The sequence below is a fragment of the Diprion similis genome, chromosome 10, assembly GCF_021155765.1.
Source record: "Diprion similis isolate iyDipSimi1 chromosome 10, iyDipSimi1.1, whole genome shotgun sequence".
Lineage (NCBI taxonomy): Eukaryota > Metazoa > Arthropoda > Insecta > Hymenoptera > Diprionidae > Diprion > Diprion similis.
In genome coordinates, this window is record NC_060114.1 from 22313434 (window position 1) to 22335351 (window position 21918).

At 41.2% G+C, this 21918-nt stretch overlaps 2 protein-coding genes across 8 annotated transcripts; one reads left to right on the plus strand and one right to left on the minus strand.

Annotated features, from left to right (window-relative positions):
• The first annotated feature begins 5324 nt into the window (after positions 1 to 5324).
• Positions 5325 to 15897, plus strand: LOC124410828 (xanthine dehydrogenase/oxidase-like). 6 transcript variants are annotated; one of them, XM_046889480.1, is made up of 24 exons: positions 5328 to 5386; positions 5724 to 5773; positions 6114 to 6294; positions 6462 to 6593; positions 6700 to 6859; positions 6949 to 7159; positions 7237 to 7457; positions 7539 to 7641; positions 7715 to 7842; positions 7990 to 8112; positions 8178 to 8345; positions 8419 to 8721; positions 8843 to 8947; positions 9422 to 9635; positions 9799 to 9982; positions 10856 to 11235; positions 11331 to 11524; positions 11621 to 11779; positions 11913 to 12041; positions 12348 to 12478; positions 13775 to 14030; positions 14133 to 14229; positions 15021 to 15131; positions 15864 to 15897. In XM_046889480.1, the coding sequence occupies exons 1-24, from the start codon at positions 5361 to 5363 to the stop codon at positions 15866 to 15868; spliced, it is 3771 nt and encodes a 1256-aa protein (XP_046745436.1). In that variant the 5' UTR covers positions 5328 to 5360; the 3' UTR covers positions 15869 to 15897. The 6 variants fall into 6 exon arrangements, with proteins under 6 accessions (XP_046745438.1, XP_046745436.1, XP_046745433.1 ...); XM_046889477.1 differs by lacking the exon at positions 15864 to 15897 and adding an exon at positions 15298 to 15706 and having other exon boundaries at positions 5329 to 5386; XM_046889478.1 differs by lacking the exon at positions 15864 to 15897 and adding an exon at positions 15298 to 15706 and having other exon boundaries at positions 5329 to 5386; positions 6700 to 6844.
• On the minus strand, positions 15605 to 21247 carry LOC124410840 (monocarboxylate transporter 12-like). Of its 2 annotated transcripts, none has more exons than XM_046889513.1 (11): positions 21094 to 21247; positions 20131 to 20335; positions 19427 to 19567; positions 19113 to 19301; positions 18535 to 18775; positions 17474 to 17678; positions 17212 to 17388; positions 16889 to 17111; positions 16534 to 16773; positions 16052 to 16177; positions 15605 to 15950 (listed from the first exon to the last, which is right to left on the minus strand). In XM_046889513.1, the coding sequence occupies exons 1-11, from the start codon at positions 21235 to 21237 to the stop codon at positions 15799 to 15801; spliced, it is 2043 nt and encodes a 680-aa protein (XP_046745469.1). In that variant the 5' UTR covers positions 21238 to 21247; the 3' UTR covers positions 15605 to 15798. The 2 variants fall into 2 exon arrangements, with proteins under 2 accessions (XP_046745469.1, XP_046745468.1); XM_046889512.1 differs by having other exon boundaries at positions 16889 to 17117.
• Between the last annotated feature and the right edge of the window lie 671 nt (positions 21248 to 21918).

Consider the following 21918-nt stretch of genomic DNA (forward strand, 5'->3'; position numbering starts at 1 on the left):
CATTTCTCTGCTGCTGGTCCTACGCTGTTTTTGATGTGTTTTCTGAGTTCCTGGGGGTCGAATTACTCTAGAAATGGTCATACAAATCGATTCCGAGTCGAGAAATTCTCGGCTGCGAAAATGACCAAAAAAGTAAGGCATACCCCTTTGGATTTTTGACGAAAATTTCGACGACTTTGAAAAGTGCTGCAATTAATTCTTTGAGGCACTATTCCCACGTAATTTTGCGAGAGGAATCGATTAAGCGCAGTCTCAATACGCTGCGATTGATTGCTGAAAAGTTACGGCCGAAAAACTGGAAATTTTTATCGTCATTTCTCTGCTGCTGGTCCTACGCTATTTTTGATGTGTTTTCTGAGTTTCTGGGGGTCGAATTACTCTAGAAATGGTCATACAAATCGATTCCGAGACGCGAAATTTTCGGCTCCGAAAATGATCAAAAAAGTAAGGCTTACCCCTTTGGATTTTTGGCAAAAATTTCGACGACTTTGGAAAGTGCTGCAATAAATTCTTTGAGGCACTATTCCGACGTAATTTTGCGAGAGGAATCGATTAAGCGCAGTCCCAATACGCTGCGATTGATAGCTGAAAAGTTACGGCCGAAAAACTGCAAATTTCCATCGTCATTTCTCTGCTGCTGGTCCTACGCTGTTTTTGATGTGTTTTCTGAGTTCCTGGGGGTCGAATTACTCTGGAAATGGTCATACAAATCGATTCCGAGACGCGAAATTTTCGGCTCCGAAAATGACCAAAAAAGTAAGGCTTACCCCTTTGGATTTTTGGCGAAAATTTCGACGACTTTGGAAAGTGCTGCAATAAATTCTTTGAGGCACTATTCCGACGTAATTTTGCGAGAGGAATCGATTAAGCGCAGTCCCAATACGCTGCGATTGATAGCTGAAAAGTTACGGCCGAAAAACTGCAAATTTCCATCGTCATTTCTCTGCTGCTGGTCCTACGCTGTTTTTGATGTGTTTTCTGAGTTCCTGGGGGTCGAATTACTCTAGAAATGGTCATACAAATCGATTCCGAGTCGAGAAATTCTCGGCTGCGAAAATGACCAAAAAAGTAAGGCATACCCCTTTGGATTTTTGACGAAAATTTCGACGACTTTGAAAAGTGCTGCAATTAATTCTTTGAGGCACTATTCCCACGTAATTTTGCGAGAGGAATCGATTAAGCGCAGTCTCAATACGCTGCGATTGATTGCTGAAAAGTTATGGCCGAAAAACTGGAAATTTTCATCGTCATTTCTCTGCTGCTGGTCCTACGCTATTTTTGATGTGTTTTCTGAGTTCCTGGGGGTCGAATTACTCTAGAAATGGTCATACAAATCGATTCCGAGACGCGAAATTTTCGGCTCCGAAAATGACCAAAAAAGTTAGGCTTACCCCTTTGGATTTTTGGCAAAAATTTCGACGACTTTGGAAAGTGCTGCAATGAATTCTTTGAGGCACTATTCCGACGTAATTTTGCGAGAGGAATCGATTAAGCGCAGTCCCAATACGCTGCGATTGATAGCTGAAAAGTTACGGCCGAAAAACTGCAAATTTCCATCGTCATTTCTCTGCTGCTGGTCCTACGCTGTTTTTGATGTGTTTTCTGAGTTCCTGGGGGTCGAATTACTCTAGAAATGGTCATACAAATCGATTCCGAGACGCGAAATTTTCGGCTTCGAAAATGACCAAAAAAGTAAGGCTTACCCCTTTGGATTTTTGGCGAAAATTTCGACGACTTTGGAAAGTGCTGCAATAAATTCTTTGAGGCACTATTCCGAAGTAATTTTGCGAGAGGAATCGAATAAGCGCAGTCCCAATACGCTGCGATTGATTGCTGAAAAGTTACGGGCGAAAAACTGCAAATTTCCATCGTCATTTCTCTGCTGCTGGTCCTACGCTGTTTTTGATGTGTTTTCTGAGTTCTTGGGGGTCGAATTACCCTAGAAATGGTCATACAAATCGATTCCGAGTCGAGAAATTTTCTGCTGCGAAAATGACCAAAAAAGTAAGGCATACCCCTTTGGATTTTTGACGAAAATTTCGACGACTTTGAAAAGTGCTGCAATTAATTCTTTGAGGCACCATTCCCACGTAATTTTGCGAGAGGAATCGATTAAGCGCAGTCCCAATACGCTGCGATTGATAGCTGAAAAGTTACGGCCGAAAAACTGCAAATTTCCATCGTCATTTCTCTGCTGCTGGTCCTACGCTGTTTTTGATGTGTTTTCTGAGTTCTTGGGGGTCGAATTACTCTAGAAATGGTCATACAAATCGATTCCGAGACGCGAAATTTTCGGCTCTGAAAATGACCAAAAAAGTAAGGCTTACCCCTTTGGATTTTTGGCGAAAATTTCGACGACTTTGGAAAGTGCTGCAATAAGTTCTTTGAGGCACTATTCCGACGTAATTTTGCGAGAGGAATCGATTAAGCGCAGTCCCAATACGCTGCGATTGATAGCTGAAAAGTTACGGCCGAAAAACTGCAAATTTCCATCGTCATTTCTCTGCTGCTGGTCCTACGCTATTTTTGATGTGTTTTCTGAGTTCCTGTGGGTCGAATTACTCTAGAAATGGTCATACAAATCGATTCCGAGACGAGAAATTTTCGGCTGCGAAAATGATCTAGAAAGTAAGGCTTACCCCTTTGGATTTTTGGCGAAAATTTCGACGACTTTGAAAAATGCTGCAATTAATTCTTTGAGGCACTATTCCGACCTAATTTTGCGAGAGAAATCGATCAAGCGAAGTCATAATACGCTGCGATTGATAGCTGAAGAGTTGCGGCCGAAAAACTGAAAATTTTTATCGTCATCTCTCTGCTGCTGGTCCTACGCTGTTTTTGATGTGTTTCCTGAGTTCCTGGGGGTCGGATTACTTTAGAAATGGTCATACAAATCGATTCCGAGACGAGAAATTTTCGGCTCCGAAAATGACCAAAAAAGTAAGGCATACCTCTTTGGATTTTTGACGAAAATTTCGACGACTTCGAAAAGTGCTGAAATTAATTCTTTCAGGCACTATTCCGACGTAATTTTGCGAGAGGAATCGATTAAGCGCAGTCCCAATACGCTGCCATTGATAGCTGAAAAGTAACGGCCGAAAAACTGCAAATTTTCATCGTCATTTCTCTGCTGCTGGTCCTACGCTGTTTTTGATGTGTTTTCTGAGTTCCGGGGGGTCGAATTACTCTAGAAATGGTCCTACAAATCGATTCCGAGACAACAAATTTTCGGCTCCGAAAATAACCAAAAAAGTAAGGCTTACCCCTTTGGATTTTTGACGAAAATTTCGACGACTTTGGAAAGTGCTGCAATTAATTCTTTGAGGCACTATCCCAACGTAATTTTGCGAGAGGAATCGATTAAGCGCAGTTCCGATACGCTGCGATTGATAGCTGAAAAGTTACGGCCGAAAAACTGAAAATTTTCATCGTCATTTCTCTGCTGCTGGTCCTACGCCGTTTTTGACGTATTTCCTGAGTTCCCGGGGGTCGAATTAATCTAGAAATGGTCATACAAATCGATTCCGAGACGCGAAATTTACGGCTTCGAAAATGACCAAAAAAGTAAGGCTCACCCCTTCGGATTTTTGGCGAAAATTTCGACGACCTCGAAAAGTGCTGCAATTAAATTTCCAGAAAGTGGGTTCCGAAACGAGCTAGTAGTGCTAAAAACTCCCTAAAACAGAACCAGAGCTAGGGACACCTTCAGATATTAGCTCGTTCTGTCCACAATCTTCCATCTGTTTTGCGCTGCCGAGTTCGTTAGTACCTCTACCTCTGTCTGACGGAGTTTTAGCGCTGCCAGCTGATTCCCGAACGCACTCTAGTCAACGAACTTTGCTACCAAAAGAGATAAAAAAATTGCTGACAGTACTAGGAGCTGATTTCGGAACGCACTCAGAATAAAGTGTTTGCAGCATTTGAAATTCGCCAAAATGGTAGAATAGTTTAGTGACTCTTCGTACCCTGAAACTCTCTATAATTTCAAAAATACCATAATATTTGTTCAATTTGCACTACCTTTACAGCGGACCCAAAATAAAGCCGTCGGTGGTCAATCGCTGCAGCAGGTATAGTTAGGTGTAGGTGAGGAATAGTCGCAATTACATGCCGTTACTGAAATCCACATTTAATCGCAGAATTCCTTCATCTTCTAGGCGTGCATATAATAGCCGGACTGGGGGAACGCGTATTGAAGGTTTGAATGCTTACGTGTGGTTTACCGGTAACTTCACGCGTCCAATTTTCCGTAACGCAAATCAATTTCTTCCTGAAATTCCCCACGCTATAAAGTTTCAGCGTTTTTTCAGAAATGACAATCGTGCGTTCTTAAACATTCTAGCAAACTTTCGAGAACCTCATGGATATGCCTAGACGTCCGTGATTCTATCAATTTTTACTTTTCATCACCTTCCGTGATCTAAGTAAAGTATAGGTTTTGGTCGAAAATCACTTTTGCTAATTTGAACGAATTTTTACGTTTCCGAAACTCTAGAATTCGAAAAACAGGTTTTCAGAAAATTGTCAGGCTCGATGTAGATCTGTTGATCCGTCGGCCTGTCCGACAAACTCCCGCGATAATCTTGGAAACAGGTGGATGAAAAAATTTGAAAGTTACAGGATTTCACAATAAAATGATGAGCATGAAAAATTGCCCTGTGCCGTTTAATGTGAACTTCCGGTTCTATTCTAATATTTACTCTTTCATAAAATAGAATAAAAATGTTCGTTCAAAACATGTGTGAACCTTTGATTGTAAAAAAGTTTACACCATTGAATGCTATTTCAGTTAGAATATGACGTACGAATCATATTACGTAGTTATATAAGGGATACCCTGCGCCCAACTCGATCGGATGAATTCAAATGATGAAATTTAAGCTGCTAACAGCATGATATAGATCGGAAGTAACGTCCAAGTAAATTCGGCCATGCCACGTCCGCGAGTACGGTATACGAAACTCACATAACATAATATGATTCTCTGTTGCTACTTTTTCAAGAACTATTATTACATTACGGGGGCAATTTTATGATTTGCGTGTGCGTGTATCGCATATATTTAAGGGTAATTGGCCCGGCGTAATATGAAACGAGAACCTATAATTGTTCACGATTCATATGCATCCTCCACTACTTTGCAAGCTCGTTAGGCAACAGCCATTTATCCTTTTATGCTACAGCGCTCGCACTGCCCGTTCAACATGGGTATAAATGCTAGGCGCTTCGCGCGCCGAACAGCAATACATACCATTGTCATGTTTGCCAAGAAGACGTGAATTGTTTCTGCGCTTATTTCTTTGAGCCTTCTCATTTTTTCGTTAATTTTCGTATAACGATCATATTAGCGAGATCGAAAAATGGGCGGATTGTCAAGCTGTGATAGGTGAGAACAATATATTAGCCCGACTCGATAATTTCTTCTCAATAATTTCTCCTTTCGGAAATATTTCCGAAATTTTATCGCCATTATGCTGGAGGCAGATTTTCGTCGACACCCGGAGTCAAATTGTTAAAAATAACGCTAATCACTATTTGTCATCCGTAGTGTAAATTTTGCTATCAGGTTGTTATGTCTTCGATATTTCATATTTTCTTATTTTGACCCCATTAAATGGACTAAATTTAAATCTTTATTTAACTACACAACATCATGCTCGTAAAATGAAATAGCTTGTTAAGAATAGATAATTGCGTGGATTTATTTTTCTTTTCCATTCCAGCGAATTTCGAGATACAGTGGCCTTCACCATAAATGACGTGCCGTATGTAGGTTGGTAATTTCAAAAAATCACTCCAAAGAGTTTTTACAAAACTTATAAATCATACGTCTTAACGCTATAGATTATCTGCGAGTAAAATATTGTGAAAATTATATACAATAAGCTTGCTATAATTGCTATAATTAGTACAAGATGATCCTTTACAAATAGTAGAGACACTTGTGAAATTCCATGATGTTCATTCTATCATCATGACAACTAATTGATGTTCTACGGAAAGCAATACTTAAATGAGTATAAGCAAATAATACACTTCTTGCAAGTACAACGTACAATTTCGTTCATAATACTACTGTATAATACCCGGGATTAACGAAGTGTATTCCTCAGTTGACGAAAGCACACCATCCGGCACATCATTGAACGTATACCTTCGCGAGCATGCAAACCTCCGGGGTACTAAAGCTATGTGCCTCGAGGGTGGCTGCGGGGTATGTATTGTGGCCGTCAAAATTGGCGGCAATACAATGGCAGTCAACTCTTGCCTGGTTCCCGTTCTAATCTGTCATGGGTGAGTAATAAACTATTCCAGAATGCCAAAAATATTTATTTATGCATCCGTAATTATAGTTCCGAGTACGTGGTTCTTGATCCTCATATGAATATTCTATGTGTACACCGTAGTGTAGGTCGAAGTTAATGATCCAATATCTTGAGCATTTTATCCTTGAATGGTAGGTGGGAAATTACGACGATAGAAGGCGTCGGCAACCGCGGCCGTGGGTACCACCCAGTGCAAGCAAGATTGGCCCAATTCAATGGTTCGCAATGTGGTTATTGCTCACCTGGAATGGTTATGAATATGTACAGGTAATGATAATTTATACGCTGTCACGCACGTATCAACGGTTTACGCTTAACGTGGCAGTCGGAAGAGACATTTATAAACAAGAAGTTTGTGTTACAATTTTTCTAGTTTATCGCGGGAAAAAAAACAGCCGACAATGAAGGATATTGAAAACTCGTTTGGAGGTAACATATGTAGGTGCACTGGGTACAGACCGATTTTAGATGCTTTTAAGTCACTCGCGTCAGACGCTAGTTTGGAATTGACACAGAAGGTTCAAGACATTGAGGTGAAATTCGATTTGAGTTCGAGGATAAAGAAATCCCCATACATCATCTGAAATTCCGATTTTTATGAAGGATCAAAATGTTTTTATAGGAATTGTGTGAAATAAAGATTTGTTCAAAAACCGAGCAAAGCTGCAGTGGTGCGTGCGCAACGATACAAAAGAGCAAGGTCACCGGGTTTCGGCATATAATATTCGACAACGCTGAGTTCTACAAAGTTCCTACCGTAGAAGGGTTGTTTTCGATTTTCGAAAAATATCCTGACGCAAGCTACGTTCTTCACGGTGGCAATACAGCTCATGGTGATGATGCAGCAAACAACTGCTGTTAATAATATTCCCACGTACATCTACATATAATAGCAGTTTTCGTCTTTCAGGAGTGTACCGAATCAAAAAGCCTCAGCTTTACATCGATGTGAATGATGTACCTGATTTGCACCGGGTCGAGTTAACCAAGATCGGTTTGGCACTTGGTGCCAACTTGACGCTGACGAAAACGATGCAAAATTTTAAGAAATATTCAACCTACAAGGGATTCAAGTATTTGAATCTATTAGCGGATCACATCGATCTGATCGCTAGTGTCCCCGTACGCAACGTAAGCTATTTTATACTGTCGAGGGTGGAAGTATATGTTTAATGGTTTGCATTTCATTCGCAAATTGGGGAAAAATTTCAGATAGGCACGTTGGCTGGCAACTTGATGATAAAACATCAGCACCATGAATTCCCATCTGATATTTTTTTGATCCTCGAAACCGTTGGTGTTCAACTGCACATCCGTAAGAATTTAGGCAATTTTGTGACGTTACACTATATTAATCGTCTTGGCTGCATTACACATACCATTTTCAGTGGAAAATCCTAAAGACAAGCTGAGTGTGAAGCTTATGCAGTTTCTCGAAATGGATATGAGACATAAACTTATATACAGCATTATTTTACCGCCCCTCGAAAGCGAGTATGAATTCAGATCCTACAAGGTATACTAATTGTAAATTTATTTGCGATTGTACGGCTGTAAACGCCATGCAATTACTATGCATTGTATACTTCGTGTTGGGAAATTCAGTTAGTCCTGCTGTTCGATGTGAATCGCACGCAATCAAGTTCTCTTTAACTCGGAACAGATAATGCCCAGAGCACAGAACGCGCATGCGCACGTGAACGCTGGATTCCTTTTCAAACTTGACGGAGGTGGGAAGGTTGTAGAAATGCCAAACATTATCATCGGCGGAATCAGACATGATTTTGTGAGTATCTTCGGTGCAGCTAAGCGAGCCCCTAACTAATTGTAAGATAATGTAAATAATTACAGCTTCACGCGAGCAAAACTGAAGAATTTTTGAAGGGTAAAAACCTGTTAGCCAATGACGTCCTCCAGCGGGCTATCCAAGTTTTGCACAACGAGCTCAACCCAGATCATGTACTTCCCGATTATTCTTCCGAATTTCGGGAAACATTGGCTGAAGGTTTATTCTACAAAGTAAGTTGTACTGGAACAATCATATTCTAATGTTAGTTCGCAGATGTGTTAAGCGGAACAATCGTGATGACAGATAATCGTATCCGGTTTTCAGTTTGTTTTGAGCATAAATCCGAACAACGTTGACCCAAGATTGCGAAGCGGAGGCATGATTTTAGAACGAGGGTTATCAACGGGCAAGCAGGATTTTGATACGGATAGAAATGTATGGCCTTTGAATAAGCCAGTGCCGAAACTTGAGGCCATATACCAAACATCAGGGGAGGCTCACTACATTAATGACATCAAGACAATGCCAGACGAAGTATATTGTGCCTTTGTACTGACCGACGTAGCGAATGGGTACATCGAGCACGTCGACGCAACGGAGGCTATGGTAAGAACAATATTATTATGTTTCGATGACCTTGATCTTGATTATTGTATTTTTTTACCCTCTCGTAACACGTGCAACGTTCATGAGATCAGAGTGGTAATCTGCATGTACGTAATTTCAGAAAATGAAAGGTGTTATTGCCTTTTATGACGTATCGGATGTGCCGGGTAAAAACGTATTCATACCAAAAGAAGCCGAGATATTTTATCTGCCCTTCAACGAACCCGTAAGGAACCATCTACACTTGTAGATTATTTTATTGCTTACTAGTCCGAGTAGCTGCGAGCTTGTATCAAAAAACGTACTAGCATTTTCCCAGGGCGCGAATTATTCAAGTATCTGTAGATATAATTTCAATTTCGAACTTCACTGATACCTTTCCAAGACAATCAGATCTTGGAAACTCTCCAAACATTACTTAGAAAATTTACAATATTGACTTCACTTCAAGACTAGTAGCTTTTTAATTAATCCGTGCAGGTACTTAACTTGCAAACTTGCAAAATTTTTTTATTGCAAATAATTCCGGAAACGTTTCGGCACGAGTGAAGTACTTTCGTCCAAAAATCAAACTTAACCTCGACTTGACTGATTTAGTCGATGCGAAGTACGTCGCACCTATGTCCAATATTAGATATGTAACTACAATATAATTTTACTACGACATTACTTATGCGGAGTTTCTTCGAACGTCCTCTAGTTGTTTGCGGATAAGGAAGTTCTGTACGCCGGTCAACCGATTGGGATGATAGTTGCAACGAGTAACGCAATCGCTAACGAAGCCGTGGATAAAGTAAAAGTAATTTATACCGGGGCGTTTGAAAAAAAGGCAATCGTTTCCATTGAAGATGCACTTGTCTCGAAAGATGACAGCAGAATGTCTACCCCGGTCGTTATACCAGCTGAAAGTAGAGGTATAGTATTAGGGGAATCCCATCTAATTTCACCTGACCCGGCCAACTACCACTAAATTGAATGAACGGGCACAAAGCGATACCACCAGCTGGGTATACCAATGCAGAACCAATTATATCGTTTTATGTATGTACATAAGCTTGTGTCAATTATGGTGTGCAGGAACTGATACTAAATACGTGATCAAGGGGGATTTTGTCTGCGGCGGACAATATCACTATACAATGGAGACACAGACTTGCGTCTGCGTGCCCGTCGAAGATGGCATGGACGTATACACGTCGACACAGAATATTGACCTGAATCAAATTGCGATTGCAACATGCCTGGGTGTACCGCAAAACAGGTAAGCTGTTGTATGCAAGATTTCGTACCACGGATATCTTACCTTCGACTTTCATAACTATATATTTATGATACACCGTTCGGGCCACATCTTCATTACGTATCTCTGCCGTGACGGTGTCGCAGCAACAATGACCGCACTGCTAGGAAAGTCAATGGTCGGCGTATGGTTCTGCCTCGAACCACTAGAGAGCCGCGCCAACTAATCCTGGGACGCGTTTAAGATCTAAACTACGGCGAATCTCGGGAAAGGCCCGTTTGGACACCACCCAATTATAAACCAATTACGTTATTGGACATTAAAGATAATCGGAAGTGGACACAGGCCAATTGGACACTAAGATTTATTCCCCACAGCCCGATTGGACACCAGCGGCATTCCGGACACACCTCCATCGGATCCCAAAGATTGAATCAAAAACGGAACTTCGAAGAGAAGGATCTTCCGTTTTCCAGAGTCGGTCTGAAAAATGGGGCATCGGCATAACTTTTCCACGTCTGACGATTTTGTATTAGATATATGTATTCAATCCTTGGCGCCCGATGCAGGGCCACGTCCGCGTTATCGCTGGTGTTCAATCAGGCCGTGTTCAATAATTCTTGGTACCTAATCGAACTGTGTAGAATCGATCTATGTCCACTGAATCTCGTGTCCAATAAAGTTTTCGATTATTTCTGGTGTCCAATAATGCTGGTTTCTGGGTAATCGGATTGTGTCCGGGTGGGTTCGCCTCGAATCTCTACTCATTTTCTCATTGCTATATCCCGTATATCACTCGTGTTCAAAAACGAATAAGGGATCCTGTGAATTCACTTGTATTCCAAGTCTGTAAGCAAGCATGAATCTGAAAATTGTAACAATCCTTACCCCTAGCATCAACATACGCGTGAGGCGATTAGGCGGTGGCTACGGAGCTAAGATATCGCGTGCAGCCCAGGTAGCTTGCGCTTGTGCGCTGGCTTGCCACAAATTGAACAGACCGGCCAGATTCGTGATGACACTTGAGAGTAACATGAGCTCGATTGGGAAACGATCTCCGTCGTATCACGAGTACGAGGTTGGCGCTGACATCAACGGAAAGATCCAGTATCTAAACGTGAAACACTGGTCGAATTCCGGTGCAGTTTTCAACGAATCGTCAAGTCCCGTTATAGCTTATCACTGTGGTAACTGTTACGACACATCCACATGGACCCGCTCGGGATACGAGGTCAGAACCGACCTACCTACAAACACCTACTGTCGAGCGCCGGGTTTGTGCGATATAATTATAATTTGGCTGAAGTCATGTTTAACTAGGCATATATGTGTTATCCGCATGACTAACATACGTCGTCATATTCGGTAGCCTCCACGGAGGGTATAGCCCTGGCTGAGAATGTAATGGAACACATTGCCAGGGAGCTTGATAAAGACCCCATGGATATTCGAAGTGTAAATATGAACCCGGCCGATAATGGCATTATGAACGAACTTATAGAGGACTTGAAAGTAACTGCCGATTATAACATGAGAAGGAAGGCCGTGGAAAGTTTCAATGGTGTATGTGTAGAAGAGTGTTTATTATCACTGAAGTCCAACTTTAGAAACATTTTGGGTTAGTTGTATACGTAATGCGGAGTGATTTTCTCTTCGCAGGAAAATCGATGGAAGAAAAAAGGCATTGCTATGATACCTATGAAGTACCCGTTCACATTCTACGGACAATTTAACGTCCTGGTGTCTGTTTATGCTCGCGATGGAACGGTCGCAATTACTCACGGGGGTATCGAATGTGGTCAAGGAATCAATACAAAGGTATACAGATAACTGACAGTGTGCATAACTCTACGAGTGATGTTATTTGCACGATACACGATTCGAATAAGAAGTGTAGTTTAGGTATATACGCGCGTGTTGAGTGACCTTCGTTTGGTTTCGTATGCTTCAGGTTGCTCAAACGGCCGCCTATATTCTCGGCATTGATTTGGAGATGATTTCTATAAAGCCAACCACCAATCTGACATCACCTAATAATACTGTGACTGGAGGCAGTTGGACCAGCGATTCCTGTGCATACGTCAGTATTTTTGTCTTGTCGACACACCCACACCCATGTTCTCGGCGAGCAGCCTGGAACGGATGTATCTCGAAAGATGCTCCAAGTTGTGTGTAGAGTTCTGTATACACTTGCTGTAATGGATCTCTGGTGCATGAGACGTGACAAGCAATATATGCGTGATTTTCGATCTCTCCATGAACAATTCTTTGAAATATATCGCTGCCATAACTTTACTATTTTCCTGAATGCTTGCTTTGTACAAGTTTCCATTATATCTGATGCACGTCTGTAATTGGACCTTCAACGATCTAATGTTTATTGCAGGCTACAATGATGGCGTGCAAAGAGCTAATCAAGAGGTTGGAACCAATTAAAACAGAATTGCATGAACCAACGTGGAAAGAGCTGGTGTTTGCAGCTCATCAGAAGGACGTTGATTTATGTGCACGGTACATGTACGTAAAACCATTCGGGTGGATATTCAAGTTGAAAATTAATAATGACGTATAACGGTAGCCACACAGTGCTTCTGGATCCACTAGTGTTACAGCGTGTACGTGGGAGTCGTGATAGATGTGTGCACGTGTGTGGATCCGTCCACCGTGGAGTGTGTGTGAGTGTATATTTGTGCGATACCTCAAAGTGAGGGGTAGATTTTTCTGTGGTTAATGTATGCGTGAGTTACCATTCCAACACGGTAAGCAGAGTTCAAATCACCATCCTACCATGGTAAGTAGGAGACCAGCGCACACAATGTTGCTTAGCAGCAGGCTTATCGCCCCCTCCAGTTCTACAAACTTGCACCAAAATTTTTATCCCCTTTGATACAGCCTTTGAAGTATTATTTCATCTAATCGCACACGCAGTACTTGTAGATTGTATTGATAATCCGCAGTTCGCTATTTCTGCATCCACCACTCACAAGGCATCTCCAGCTATTTTCATCCACCCGACCTTTGTTGCCATGCTGATGCAACATTTTGCAGATGTTGCTGTTTCAGTTGCACATACCCCCTCACAACCTACATGGTTATGATTTTTCTGTTATAAAAGCAGGTTGTCAAAACGAATGTACCTACAGTCTCTGTTAGCCCGTCTTTATCGTAAATGTTAAAACCACAAAACGCCAAAATGTTGGTAATTCTATGTGTAATATTCGTTCACGTTGCTACCATTCGCGTTGATGAATGACGAAGCTATCGCGACAAAAACCTGACAACACCTCTAATTGCATTAAAAAACTACACATCGAAACGGGATGCTTCCTGGAGGTCCCGACCTCGCGATAATATCGCCAAACAGGATGTTAACGACAAATTGGATCCTAATTTCCGTCACAATATATGTACTCGCACAGAGCCTGGAGGTAATAAATAAAATCATGTCAACCTCAGTTACTAAAATGGAGGGGCGATAAGCCTGTTGCTGCAGGTGACATTGTATGTGATGCCCCGCTACTTACCATGGTGGGATGGTAATTTATACATTACTTACCGTGGTGGAGAGGTAACTTACGCACGCACTGACATACACAACAATTTTCCACCGCTCTCCGGCATCACACAAACACATACACACACACACACACACACCGACATGCACACGTACACGTACACGTACTAACACTAGTGGACCCAGAAGCACCACGGTATGGCTACTTATACATATTCATGCGATAGTCGACAATATACAATGAAAAATGCGCGTTGCACATACATAAGACATGAACTGAGGGTACTTCGATGAACCAGGTTCGCCGCAACGAAGGATGACGTGAAACCTTACGCTATCTGGGGGTGCGCTGTAGGTGAAGTAGAGGTGGATTTGCTTACTGGCCAGCACATCGTAACCAGAGTTGACTTGATGGTGGATGCAGGTATCAGCATGAGTCCGGAGGTGGATATTGGACAGGCTGAAGGTGCTTTTATCATGGGACTTGGATATTGGACCAGTGAGGACTTAATATACAATCCAGAGACAGGAGTTCTGACGAACAATAGAACTTGGGTATAACTTTTGGTTACATGCATACAAATCATCCCCAATGGCATTCTCACCCTACGCATCCATGCGCGTGGAGTTCTAACTAGGCGTAACAATTCTTTTCAGAATTACAAACCACCCGGAGCCAAGGATATACCTATTGATTTTCGCATCTCACTTCGCAGAAATGCTCCGAATCCACTTGGAGTTCTCAGGGCTAAAGGTATAGTGGTATTTTTGTCTTATTCATGATACAAAGTAAGAAACGTAAGAATGGTATACAGCTTACTTAATTGACATTAGAACAGGATTCCTGTTTTTTCCGGCTTGTTTACTGTAGCGTTCCTATAGGTCTGACAAACCTAGCATCTTTGGTTTAATACTGTTTTGTCTAAGCCGTCTAAACCCAATTTCCTGTAGCTGTAACTGGAGGCATGAAATTCGAGAATGTCAGCAAAATACGTTGATCATGAATCAAGCCCAATATTATGACTTAGTTTTGCTTTTTTTTATGGATTTGCTTGCGAAATGAGGCTGCTCGGACAATTACACCGTAAATGCGAACTTGAATAGAAATCCCCGAATCTTGTACAACCGCTGCTCTCTTCCTTTTTGGTTGACTCAAACTTCTGGGATTTACCTTAAACGTGTACAGTAATGATTGTACTTGTCAAATTCTCTATCGGACTGATAAATCTCAATTTATGAAAAGGATTGAAACTTTGTCACGCCGTTATAGAAGATCTCATTAACGACCATAGTCTACAATATACATCCTTATAACTATACCGAAGTTGGCACACGGTGGAGACGTATAATAATAATCTACATCGGAAATCGAGGGCGTAGCATTTATTTTTTGTGTTCTCACATTTCTACCTTACCTTCGACCAATTAGTATCATTTGCCTGCGAATTCCATGGCTCAGGAGCTATTAAAATGTGAGAATGTGCGACCTGAAAGTTAAGTGATTCATCTTTGGCTATTATACATCCGCAAATTCTGGATCAACAGCTACTGGTGAGCCTTCATTGTGTACGAGCTGCGTAATTATGTTTGCAATTCGTAATGCTATAAACGCCGCCAGGACTGATGCTGGAAATACTGAGAAGTGGTACAATCTACGTAAGTACCTTCATCTGAACAATTTGTAGCTGCTGTAAATATTGTCAAATGCCCCCCCCCCCCCCCCCCCCCCCCCCACCCCCCTGAAACCAGATCTGGCGCTGGCAGCTAATCTCGTGTACTCAAGAATTATCGACTTATATATAATATGTTATGTTTCATTTAGCTGCACCGATAACAACCGAACGGATCTTGTTAAGCAGTTTGACCAGCAGAGAGCAGATGATTATTTAACATTCAAAATGGAAATTCAAAATGGAAATATTATTATAGAACCTTAGGAAGCAAAAGCAATCAGTACGGTACACATTATCATTACGCACAGTTTCAGTATTTTATCTGAGAAAGCTCAATCGTGGATATAAAAACAATTAGCTAGTGTTACATATTTAGTATAACAATGTACATCCACATATCATGCCTAGTATCTGTGTCATCATGATTTTCCCCAAGAAAAAGTTTACACACAATAATTACATTATCTCATTATATCTTTTTTATGGACAATAATATAAAATACTAGGTATAAACTGTACAAGTAATGTATAACAATATATTCAACTTACTTATTTATACTTTGTAAAAATTATCACTCACTAACATTTTTCGGCTGGGAGCGCATATTGAGCGGTCACGCGCAGGCCGATATTTCCATTAAATTCAGCCATTATTGTGATTCCAGACTCCCCTCCTTAGCTCTAAGTTTCTCCCAGCGATTAATTTTTCCCAAAGGGTAGCAGATCACTGCTGACATAAGCATCAGCGAGCCAGAAAGGTAAAACGAAACGTTGTAATTTCCAGTAATATTCATGAAGACACCTACAATTCGATTAAACAGATATAGCGAAATTATCTTTGCTACAGCTTCTCACTGTGGAAAAAGCTGCCCATTCATCCGGATTTTGGAACTTCTCTCTTACCAGAAAGAGGCGTACCAATAGCCGCAGCGACACCTTGAAATAATAACGCCAATCCGAAGCCATTCGTTAATTTTTCCAACCCTATCAAATCGACAATCAAGATAGTCCTGAGTGCGGCAAATACAGCTAAAAAAATAAATTGTATCAGTCGCACATCTGGAAGTACTTTATTGTTAAAACATTAAATTTTCATCGAGCTCAAGCGGACTTTTGTTCAAGTCCGTTTCAGTGCTGCTTTCACTGCGATGAATCAACAACTACACTCAAGCATACAAACCGTGAATGTATATAAATTGAAGACTATCGTAATATGTCATCATAATGTGACCAGACTCGAATCGCGTTAGAGCTGAGCTTAATCGGTATCACGCACCTGCACTGATAGCTCAACCTCAATGTTCCGTATAAAGTGATGGAATGTAAACAGACTTGAATAATGAAGCTGCTCTTGATGCTATTCGGTAACACGTGGAATCACTCACAAATACTAAAGCCGAAGACGGCTGCATAAAGGAACTGATACTCCTCGCTAAAAGACAATCCGGACCCGATTGTAGCGATACCAGCAATACTGATGAACACGTTGTTTACGAGTAGAGCGTTGACACCTGGTAAGCTTGTGACAATACCGCAGGAAACACGCCCAATAGTATTGGTTATGCCAATAACGGACAATAGGAACGTAGCTGTTCCCTCGTCGATGCCGGATGTTATAGCTCTATCTGGAATCAAATAAATATGAACCAACTTTCATGCGATCTTGAATATGAATAGGCATGTGGCGAAGCAATTATCGAGGTAAATAGCTGGTAAGCCGGCCCGTGGTTGCAGGTATACCTGGGAGATACGTGAAAGGCGTATAGAATCCCATCATGGTTAAAGAACCACTGAAGGCCAGAGTTAAGAATGAGGGACTTTTCAGAAGGCTGAAGTCCAGCATTGTCACCAATATACGTCGCACTCCTTCAGGGCACAAGTAGCAGGCTCCACTCTTCTCCTCGGCCACGTCTGCCTGTGTTGGGAGTCGCGTCACCGACAGGTGATATCTAACCGAAGGCATCTGATTCTGATTGACAATGAAATGAAATATCTACGTTAAACCATCAACTTTGAGCGATGGAAGAACCTTACTCCTATTATATACAGTTACTATTTCTTACCTCCGACTTGTAGTGAGACAACCTGCTTAATGAACCACTGTAGAATATATCATCTCTGTAAAATGGCCTCTGAATGTTGTCCTTGCTAGCAGTGGCTGGTCTTGCTTTGAAAAACTTTTGACTTATGTCGGAATTAGATCTGTCTCGGCGCACGCACACCGTATGTCTTCGTGCATTCTGGATATAGTGAAAATTTTTTAAATATTTTACGAGTACGAACGTGTACCAGGTCCCAACTACTACCAAGAGTCAAAGTATTTACTGTCGGTACATGCCCGTTGAGACGCTCCAAGTCACCGCTCAGCAAATTATTTTCCTCTTCCACCGTTTTCAATTCTTGATCATCGAGAATTTTCACATCTGGATATAGTGTAGGTTCCGACAATCTGTCGTCACTACTGTGGTTGGATTTTGCATGCTTTCCCATCCCATGGCTCTCTTTGAGAAGCGAATGCAATGATCTGCAGCTATAACAGGACGCATGAGAAACAAATCTGACGATATATATGTATAAGAAATGGCTTTCATCCTTCTGAATTTTTGCTTATGATTAGTCGATTTTCTGCACAAATAATTATATCAGCTGAAGCGTATAATGGAAAACTATATCTGCACACGGAACATTTGCCTCTAATCCACATACCATGGACCATGCATGATTCATATGCAATACTTCTATAGACATCTATTTCATCCAAAATCAATTACATAGGAGCTCTAATAGAGATAAAAATATCCGCTTGTGATACGTATAGTAGAACTGTACTACATATCCAAACAGGTCTCCATTAGATTCAGAATTCATGAATTTTGTGGAGAATAAATTTGGATCTCCAATGGACGTCCTTTCTATCACCTTTGTATCTTCTATCAGATCTTCATTGGAGATACCATAGACTAGGCACTCAAGGACAACCGACCATGTAAATACCGGACGAAATTCGGAGTGAACAAAAAGGCAGAATTGCTGGGGGTTTGTATAATTTGGAGCTCGTGGATTTCCGTAGACGTTTATTAGAGCTACGCCATGGATATGGACCTCTAATAGATAGAGTTTCCCCTGTGGACTTATAAGGGAGAGAGAATAATTAAGGGCCCATGTCAGATGTAATCTACAGTAAAATCTTATGTCCCTTCCATTCAAAAAAAAAGTGTGATGGATTAAAAATTGTCCGCTCAACTGCTTCTAAATCTCTGCTCGTTTGTGGTTCAAAATGTACGGTATAATTGCCCGGGATAACTAAAAAATCACCGGGAACCTGTATACATGACCAGGCTGCCTACGCTGTAGTTGCAAAATTTGGAAAAATGAGTTTTCATTACTTTACGATATTAGGGCTGCTACCAAGGAACTGTGCGGCGGTTGCAAATTCAGTATTGTTGTTTGTACCAAGGAGCCGGCGCCCGGATGGCTGTGTCGTGTAGAGGCAACCCGCAGAACCAGATTTTCTGGACAATGGTACCATCTCAATCTCGGTGTTCTCCTCAGTAGCTTTAACTTTCACGAGGGATGGTGCCAATGGTCGAAGCAACGCTCCGAAAACCGCACAATTCAGCAGCATTCCTGCACCGTGACAGTATCGGGTTAACATGCCTATATGTATATTATCTACGGTATATGCTACTGCAGTTCCCGGAATATGGGGTCGTTTATTGGTTACTGAGGACTCGACCCTTACGCAATTAGAGAGGGAGAGAGAGAGAGAGAGACATCTGCTTATACGAAAGACAAGTAAAATCGGCTACGTTTGTCAACTTTTACACATGGACAACTGATAAATGGCTCTGTATGTATTACATGTAAGGCGAAACGAGTAGGGACGATAAGAAAGTATGTGGGTCGGAAAATCGAAAATTAATACACAGCAAACGAAGATATATGAATAAGTAAATGAGCATACCCGCTTGAATGAGAAGTGCTCCTCTCCAGCCGTAGTGGTTAATTAAGATTTTAGTGATTGGCGCTAATATAAATGCACCGATTCCTGATCCGCAAACTGCGATGCCTGTTGCTAAAGCACGCCAACGTTCGAAATAAAATCCAGCTGATATCACGGCAGGGACGTAAATGAGACCAGCTCCAATCCCACCTGATGAAAATAATATCAATTTACAGTTGATCCGACGTGTTATAAGTAGAGGGAAATTAAGGGAAAAGACAAGGAGTTAGACATTTTCCATTACCTACTCAGTAAAATGGACAAACTGTAATTACCCAAAATACCGTATGAGATGCACAAAAGTTCAATCGACCGGCCGAAGAATGCCAGAATTAAAGCTGAACAACTTATGACACTGCCAAGCATCGCTACCAGCCTAAATCCGTACTTGTTAGCTAGCGCCGACACGAACGGGCCTGAAAAATACCAAGCCAATTTATTGCCAGACTCGGATGTCATCCGATGCGTGATCATGTTAAAAATTGTTTGTACAAATCTCATACTTTACCGGTAATAGTACATATGTATATTGTGCAACGAGTGGGCAAAAGTAAAGATTCTCAGCAAGGGTAAAGTTAGCATACTAACTCAGAATCGTCATTGTCCACGATTGCGCATGATATTTTTCACAATAATTAAGTAAAATTAGACGATTCTGACCTCCTGCTGAAAATTAACAAAAGACACTATTTCTCAATGAATGACGCGCGCGTTGAGAAATGGCGAACCAGTTCTCCACTGTTGGGACAATATTTTTCCACTAGTAGACAAAGACAGATTTTGCCACTAGTGCAGAAATGGTTCACCATTTCCCATCGCGCGCATCATTCATTGAGAAAGACGGTCTTTTGTTCATTTTCAGCATCTGACGGAAAACACCTATTTTTACGTTCGAGTTGTTAAAAAAATATTTCCTGCAAGCTCCTTGTGCCCGGGGTTCTCTTTTAACATAGTTGTAAAATATCCGAAACAAACTAACCAGTGATTAGGTAGAATCCACTCTGCAGAGAGCCTACAAGGGCGACTTGTGCCGTTGAAACGGATAAATCTTCACAAATGTGAACTAGGAATACACCGAAGCTGAAGATGATGCCATCCACAATCAAGTTACACATGAAAGAAGCTGCAACTATGACCCAACCCCAGCCACCGTCCGGCGGAACGACCATCTGCACCTCGACTTCCTGATTAAGAAAAATGCCACTCTGGAACAACTCAGGCGTTTCTAAAATGACGGCTCTTGTTTGCTCCGATATTCTACCATTCCAAAATCCATCGTGACAACAATCAACTGCGCTCTGTTCGCATCGGAAACGCTCATGTGGCAGTGTGGCAGTTTTTTTAAGCCACTGGCGCTATGGCCAGAGCATTGAACTAGTATAGTATTATATATAAAGTATTGTATAAAGTGACACTGCATTTTGCCGCTACAGAAGCTTCATGTTACTTGAACAGTTTCCAAGCCAAGTTGACACTCTAAAACTAAAAATTTTGATCCCAAAATTTATGTAAATAAGATTTCAAAACTTCCACGGGTAAAAGATAAGGCGTTACTGAACTGGCTTGCAGTGTTCTTTTTTTATGCTTATCGTAAGAGTTTTTATAACTTCAGGGGAACAATGGTAGATTCACCAAAAAGATGTTTGTAGAGAAATGTTTCTGTCGCGGAGTACGGTAAAGCAATATACTGTGCATATGCTGCTGAATGCTATCACTTGCTTTTTATCTCAAAGTCTGTTATCTGGCATTGCCGGAATGCGTTTCACCCAACTTTGACCTGTCAAGAACAAGCCCTCTCAAGATGGTGAAAAACACACTCAATCGACCAGTTTTTGTCTGTTCAAGTAAAATTCAACATTCCTCAACACTAGGACACCCAAGAAATCAGGCAAATTTTATTATTTTCATACTTCATTTTCATCACGAATGATATGAATCTTACCTGAAAAATCTCTTGATCGTCATCAATTTCCCTTTCCGAACAACCCCCTTTGCTGTGACGACGCCCGTAACTCCGACTTTCAGACTTGTCCTCCACCTCCATGCACTCATTTCTGGAGTGATCCTCGCAGGAAGTTTTCGTCATCGTATTAGATCTGCATTAATTCACAGACAGTGCAGATTAATGAACGTATAGGTCGTGAATCAACATTATGATATATAGGAACCCATTTTTCACGTATATTCACAATCGAAGTTTATAGCGCTGCGACGAGGAAGGAATCGATTGATACAACTGAAAATGTGTACGCGGTCTCGGGTCAGTAACAATATATAGAAATTTAGTTGTTGCAATTGTTCGTCAGTTCGTCATGATATACATAACTAAACGTTTGTCTGCGCCAAGGAGCGTACCCACAATTGTATCATCCAATGACTATGTACTAGTTGCAGTGGATTCCCTTAAGCAGGCTACAAGAATATTTTACGGTGATTGGCCTGAAATATGCTCGCATTTAAGACTTTGGATGCTCCGTACATAAACAGCGATTGAAGATGATACAGTAAATCGCGATGTAATTATATAAAGTCTAAAGGTCAAGTGATAAGAGATGCCTCCAAGCTTCAAGTGAAACGATCACCCAGTTGACCTTAACATATAAATACATAATTTAATTCGAATCAGGATTATTATTCAAAGTCTATTCCTATTCTCTCGTTGCCGCGACGTGGAACCTTACGCACGCGCCACAAATATTCATTAAATTACAAGTATACCTCGTCGTATATTTATTTATACGTAGCCTACAGAGCAAATAATTCAACT

Excerpts from the sequence above, each read along its gene's own strand:
- LOC124410828 (XM_046889477.1), top strand. The coding sequence starts at position 5,361 with ATGGGCGGATTGTCAAGCTGTGATAG. Across the intron at positions 6,860-6,948 it reads AGAAGGTTCAAGACATTGAG|GAATTGTGTGAAATAAAGAT; the intron begins GTGAAATTCGAT and ends ATGTTTTTATAG. Across the intron at positions 7,642-7,714 it reads TGGTGTTCAACTGCACATCC|TGGAAAATCCTAAAGACAAG; the intron begins GTAAGAATTTAG and ends TACCATTTTCAG.
- LOC124410840 (XM_046889512.1), bottom strand. The coding sequence starts at position 21,237 with ATGACGAAAACTTCCTGCGAGGATCACTCCAGAAATGAGTGCATGGAG. Across the intron at positions 19,568-20,130 it reads TGGATTCTACCTAATCACTG|GCCCGTTCGTGTCGGCGCTA; the intron begins GTTAGTTTGTTT and ends GGTATTTTTCAG. Across the intron at positions 15,951-16,051 it reads TATTGGTACGCCTCTTTCTG|GTGTCTTCATGAATATTACT; the intron begins GTAAGAGAGAAG and ends ATCGAATTGTAG.